The sequence below is a fragment of the Sorghum bicolor genome, chromosome 4 (genome assembly GCF_000003195.3).
Source record: "Sorghum bicolor cultivar BTx623 chromosome 4, Sorghum_bicolor_NCBIv3, whole genome shotgun sequence".
NCBI lineage: Eukaryota > Viridiplantae > Streptophyta > Magnoliopsida > Poales > Poaceae > Sorghum > Sorghum bicolor.
This window is the reverse complement of record NC_012873.2, coordinates 48394576-48401310: the sequence shown is the minus strand read 5'-3', so window position 1 is coordinate 48401310 and position 6735 is coordinate 48394576. Positions and strand designations below refer to the sequence as shown.

At 45.6% G+C, this 6735-nt stretch overlaps 1 protein-coding gene across 1 annotated transcript; it reads right to left on the bottom strand.

Moving 5' to 3' along the window:
* LOC110435088 lies at window positions 622–6146 on the bottom strand. The gene is made up of 7 exons (XM_021460455.1): window positions 5544–6146; window positions 5238–5427; window positions 5063–5143; window positions 3927–4034; window positions 3571–3840; window positions 3146–3229; window positions 622–876 (listed from the first exon to the last, which is right to left on the bottom strand). Exons 1-7 carry the CDS (start codon window positions 6059–6061, stop codon window positions 865–867), a joined length of 1263 nt encoding a protein of 420 aa, XP_021316130.1. The 5' UTR covers window positions 6062–6146; the 3' UTR covers window positions 622–864.

Here is a 6735-nt window from a genome sequence, read left to right as displayed (position 1 = left end):
CAACAAACAAGAGCAAGGGTTGAACTAGTACCTGTAGAGGCTGCACGCAGAGACGGGGACACGCGGAGCGGCGAGGTCACCGGTGAAATCGCTGGGAACGAACACCTTTCCCCTCTCGCAGGTAAGAAGACGATGGGGGCTAATCAGACGGTGGTGGGACTAGGTTTGACCTCAACCTCCCTCAGATCTACTCAATGGAGCAAGCGGAGAACTCACGTACCTCCAGAGCTCCATCAATGGCAGACGAGAACGAGCGAGGTCGACCAGACGGGGAGGGCGCGGAGCGGCGAGGTCACTGTTGGTAGAATGGCGTGACGCCGAGACAATCGCCGGGATGATGCTTTTCCCCTCTCGCAGGAAGACGACGGGGGAAATGGATGAACCAGAAATAGACAGACGTGACTCCCCATTTCAAACAGTAACACTTGAGTGGGCCCTGCACGTCAGCGTGACAATGCAACCAGCACATATCGGAGCAAATCAAGCGCTACCTTCTTCATCGAGCGGCTATAAAATTTGTGTGCCAACAACAAATAAAACACACATGTGTGATATAGCATTTCTGAAAAACTAACCCCAAGGAGAGTTCACTGCCTGTTTACAATAGCCCAATACCAAACATACGACCGCAAGCAAAGCAATCAACAAGTTGTGCTGAAATCAACTCCAATTTATTGTGGCCACTGGTCAGATTCTTGGAGCAAGTAGAACTTGCCAAACAACCAAATCCCATATTTCAGCACTCAGGTCTAACCATCGCAGGTGACAGATCATGACAAAACGGACGCTATATACAGAGGCGCTCAAAGAAATCAACTCGCGTGTTGCATCTCCAAGGAAGAACTATTGTCTGCATAGCCAAGCTCAAGGTACGATCTGGTAGTTCAGCGCATTGTCCGGGTCATCTTCCTGGGAAATTAACAAAAGGCCTGGTCAGGGTGCTGTTACGAACGTGATGGGTATTTTGGATAGATAACTAGGCCTTATGCTTTGCCAAGAGCTTTGGGATAACTAGGCTTCATGCTTTACCAAGAGCTTTGGATAACTAGGCCTTATGCTTTGCCAAGAGCTTGAGAGATTGAGGGAGACAAGAATTATTTCTTCATAATTCATTGCTTGATTATATCAATAGAGTCTACAGTTATTTATGTCCCTTCTACTTCACCTCTTTTGCTAAATAACCTATTTGAGACTAATATAAATTGCAAATACAAAAATAATTAAACTTATAAAGATAACTGGACCGAACTTTCAGCCCATGGCCCTGGCAGCCTGTTGGCTACCCATGACATCTCCGCCTCCCTTGAGGACCAGCTCGTCCTCGAGCTGCAGTGATAGTGGTCGAGGAAGGTGCCGAGAGCGTCCTGGATCCCATAGGAAGAGACGAGCAGCCAACTGGTCGCCCTGGAGGTCGACTGCTGGAAGCTCTTGCCCGAGCCCCTTGCTGGAGTGGTCAGCGCGACGACAAGGGTGGTCGGCGTGACGATGAGGGTGGGCGGCGGCGGCAGGAGGAGATGATGAGGCTGCGGCGCGGCGGCAGTGGTGATGGGGGTGCGGCGGCGGCTGGTGGCGTTGCTGTGGCGGCGCGGCACGATGGATGAGGTAGGCGACGCGGCGATCTGGATCAATATCTTTTCTTTTTTTTGAAACGACTGATGGAGGATCGGAGGTGCTGGAGGATCCGGCTGATGGAAGAGGATCGCTGGACTCTAGATACCAGATGTTATGAACGTGATGGGTATTTTGGATAGATAACTAGGCCTTATGCTTTGCCAAGAGCTTTGGGATAACTAGGCCTTATGCTTTGCCAAGAGCTTAAGAGATTGAGGGAGACTAGAATTGTTTCTTCATAATTCATTGCTTGATTATATCAATAGAGTCTACAGATATTTATGTCCCTTCTACTTCACCTCTTTTGCTAAATAACCTATTTGGGACTAATATAAATTGCAAATACAAAGATAATTAAACTTATAAAGATAACTGGGCCGAACTTTCAGCCCATGGGCCCTGGCAGCCTGTTGGCTAGCTAACAAGTCTTCATTCTCAGCAAAAGCAAGCGTCAGAGAAGCTCTTGTCTCTGAAATAGCATACCTACTGCAAAAAATGAACTCATCACCAAAGGAACAATAAACTGACAACAAAAGCTCACAACAAATCGAGCGACTCACTTTCTCATCAGGCAGGACCTCGACTCTGCGAAGCCACAAAACAATGACAGAGGCGAGAGCCACAACAAACGAGAGCAGGGGTTGAACTAGTACCTGTAGAGGCCGCACGCAGAGACGGGGACACGCGGAGCGGCGAGGTCACAGGTGAAATCGCTGGGAACGAACACCTTTCCCCTCTCGCAGGTAAGAAGACGATGGGGGCTAATCAGACGGTGGTGGGACTGGGTTTGACCTCAACCTCCCTCAGATCTACTCAATGGAGCAAGCGGAGAACTCACGTACCTCCAGAGCTCCAGCAATGGCAGACAAGAACGAGCGAGGTCGACCAGACAGGGAGGGCGCGGAGCGGCGAGGTCGAGGTCGACCAGACAGGGAGGGCGCGGAGCGGCGAGGTCACTGTTGGTAGAATGGCGTGACGCCGAGACAATCGCCAGGATGATGCTTTTCCCCTCTCGCAGGAAGACGACGGGGAAATGGATGAACCAGAAATAGACAGACGTGACTCCCTATTTCAACCAGTAACACTTGAGTAGGCCCTGCACGTCAGCGTGACAATGCAACCAGCACATATCGGAGCAAATCAAGCGCTACCTTCTTCATCGAGCGGCTATAAAATTTGTGTGCCAACAACAAATAAAACACACGTGTGATATAGCATTTCTGAAAAACTAACCCCAAGGAGAGTTCACTGCCCGTTTACAATAGCCCAATACCAAACATACGACCGCAAGCAAAGCAATCAACAAGTTGTGCTGAAATCAACTCCAATTTATTGTGGCCACTGGTCAGATTTTTGGAGCAAGTAGAACTTGCCAAACAACCAAATCCCATATTTTAGCACTCAGGTCTAACCATCGCAGGTGACAGATCATGACAAAACGGACGCTATATACAGAGGCGCTCAAAGAAATCAACTCGCGTGTTGCATCTCCAAGGAAGAACTATTGTCTGCATAGCCAAGCTCAAGGTACGATCTGGTAGTTCAGCGCATTGTCCCAAATCATTTGGACCGCAGACTCCAGCATCTCCTTCACAGAGTTCTCCACCGGGTCATCTTCCTGGGAAATTAACAAAAGGCCTGGTCAGGGTGCAGTCTACTTCAATGTTAAACTGAATTGTGATGGCACAAACTGTACTAACAATTAGAAGAAATCACAATGGCCACAATACAGTTATGAGTACCCCTATGTTAACAAAAGGAGTTACTCCAAAAAAAAAAAGGAGAAAAACTGCAACCGGATTCAGACTTGTGTTTTCCTCACTTTCTAGTTATTTCAATAGAGAAAATATTGCACAAGCAAAATTAGCACAAAAACACAAATATGCAACCTAACAGCCTAAATAGTAAGTGGCTACAGAAGAGTAGAACACAACAATCTTTCAAGTAGATTTCGCTAACCTCCAGTTTGCGAGAAATGGCAGTTAGTTTGAATGTAACTTCATTTGAAACTTCCCCAGTCGAGCTCCGGTGATCGAATCTGTCAGCATGCCTTAGCTTGAGCCTCATGGTTTCATTTCTGAAAGCTTTGTAGTTTGTGTGCCACACCCCAACTATGCTGAACCTCTCACCAATTGACTCCTTTCCAAGTGGCCATCTAATCCCCCCTTTCACATTAGGATCAATAATAGCAGCAGACACCAAGCTCTTTACAGCATTTTCCACTTCAGACTGCAATTGACATCAAATAAGTCTATATTCTTTATAAAGAAATGATAATAACAGAAAGGAACAAGGTGTTCCCAATAAGAACTTACATCTAAGTTTTTCAGGATCCTTTTCTTACACAACATCAGCCTTAGATCAAGACCTTTGAAAAGACAGGATATGTCTTCCACCAAGTGGCGTACCTGATTCAATTCAACCTGCATCATTGGCAGCAATGAAGAATTAGAATCTGAAGTATTGTTTGAATAGCTGGTTGAAATTAATTACATTTGAAGAACACAACAAAGCACATAGTATGTGGAGTACACCACATCCTATAATCTAACTATCACAAGTTAATCCAGAAATTCACACATACTTTTTTCCATCTACCTACTGCAATACAATATAACACCAATATAACATGCGGTAGCACTCATTGGGGGAAATGAAGTGCAATGACAAGCAACTACCTACTGCTTCCATCCTTTCCTATCCTTTTAAAATAAGGCTAAGCAATAGATGCGGACAGTGGAGTTCGAATTGTCACTCCTAGTTTTGAATTAACAAAACAAAGAACATCAGGAATCATATGAAGATAATTGATCTATGGCAATCCATTATCAAAACAGCGGAAAGTAGCATAAACTGTTTTCTGCAAATCTGAAAGTACAGCTAAAATACATCGAATGATCAAATTATCCAGATATATAAAGTAATGCACGGGAATTTCTACTCAAGGATATACAGCTTGGGCAGACACACAACTCATCAAGGAGACATCAGCTAAACAAGTCAAGCAACAATAAGGAAGTTCAGAGATTTTCAATGGTAAGAAGTAAACAGCCCGCGCATAACAATGTCTGAGGTAAACATGTTCATGTCTTTACATCTCAAAATGTGTCAGCTATCAAGTATTCCTACAGAACATGGCATTACAAATTTAGAATAGCTGAAATCTGAGTTATGGGAAAGCATCATGATTTTGTGGACCAGTTATTTATGTAATTAGAGGTGCCTAATCATAAAGTGCTAAAACTATTAAATTTGTCTAATATCCTGAGGAATCATGACTTTGTGGAGACAACAATTATACTAGACAGAAATCGACACTTTTGATATTAGACAGCAATTTTGATATTAGACAAAAATCAAGACATGCCGCTGCCTCAAAGTGGATGAGGGAATCCGGTAGCTTAAATCGCTGTAACAAAACAAAGAAAAAACTGGTTAATGGTACACTAACCTTCTGGATAGCAAGGCTACCATCTTCCTCCATGGTGCATTTGCAAGATATTGTAGAATCACTTTGATTCTTGTCAAACACCTATCACAAAATTGCAGGCCATTAAACCCATGTACTCATCTGAGGCAAACACAAACTGTAGTTCACATTGCACTGGAGCATTAGAAGACCAAACCTTCACATGGTAGTGCTCCTTGGACGAATCAAAATCCAGCCCCATACTCTTCACCATGGATCGCTCCATATCATCCAGACACTCACTAGGCATACTGGTGTAGAACGATTTACGCAACTGGCTCTTGGAACCATCTTCCCCTGCTTTTGCTGCCTGGCGGAGTGTGTCCAGTGAGACGGGCGATCCACCGCTGAAGACATCATTCACAGTAAATCGTCGAACTCAGCATTCACCACAAGATCGCGCGAAGCATAGGTCCCAGAAATGTAAGTGGGATGCAAAACAAGAAGAGGAGAAAGGACTCACGGCTGGCACTCGAAGAGCACCTTTCCCAGCCTTGCCACGAGACTCAGCTTAACCAACTCATCCTTAGGCGCGCCCTCTACCTTGGTCCTCTCCGCAGCGGCAAGGAGATCGGGAAGGAACCTCTCGGCGATGGCAGTGACCGCCGCCGTAGTGGATCCGGAGGAGCCTTCTCCTGGGGTGGAGGCGACGACGAGGGCAAGGGGTTTGGCGCCGGTCCTGTGCTCGATGGGGGCGCAAGCGAAGGGCTCGAGGCGGAGGGTGTACTCCTCGCCGTCGCCGCCAGGGGAGAAGGGCGGTAGCGGGGACCAACGGGAGATGCATCCGGCGGCGTGGATGATCTTTGTAGAAGTAGAAGCGCGCGGGTGGCGTCCGCCGGCGCCGCGGCCGCGGCCTCGCGGGGAGGAGAGGGAGAGGGAGCGGAGGGAGGAGGAGAGGGACGGAGGTGGCGGGTTGGGCGCGGGGGTGGGCGTGGAGGCTGTGGTGCTGGAGTGGCGCTTGTGGGGAGGGAGGTACGCCATGGCCGCCGCCCGCCGGCGTGCTGTGCGGGTGCGGCGTCAAAGAGGTTTTGGAGAACGCGGTGGACAAGAGGAAAGAAACGGAAGTTGGTGGAATACCAGGGGAAGAAGGATTTATTGGTTTTTTTTTTTTTTGCATTCACGTCTTTCGTTACCACTCGTTAAAAAATATTAAGGATTCTCAACTATTGGTCGAGTTTAATTTTAGCCTTCAACTATAAAACTGTCTGTTTTTCATCTTCAACTATCAAAACCGGTCACTTTTAGTATCCGGAGGGAGGATAGGGCGGTTTTGAGCCACTTTAAGCGGTTTTTCCTTTTTTCTTTTCTATGTTTAAACATGTGAATTTCATAGTAAATTGTTTAAGCATGGTAAATTCATCAATTTTTTTAGATAGCCTTGTCATGATGTTCTCTATGCATAAAAATGTGAAACTATGAAAGTAAGTATTTTTTGGATGCTAAAAATTTAACTCTTTTAATTAATAAATACATGTTCTATGATTTTTGTAGGATAATATATATATCCTATGATCATGAAACTTTTTGTGTAACTGTTTTATACTAAGATAGACCTTAAAAAAAGTTTAAGATTAATTTAATGATATTTTCTTAATGAAGCATATAAATTAGGAATATAAGCAAACATCATCAAATTAATCTCAAACTTTTTATGA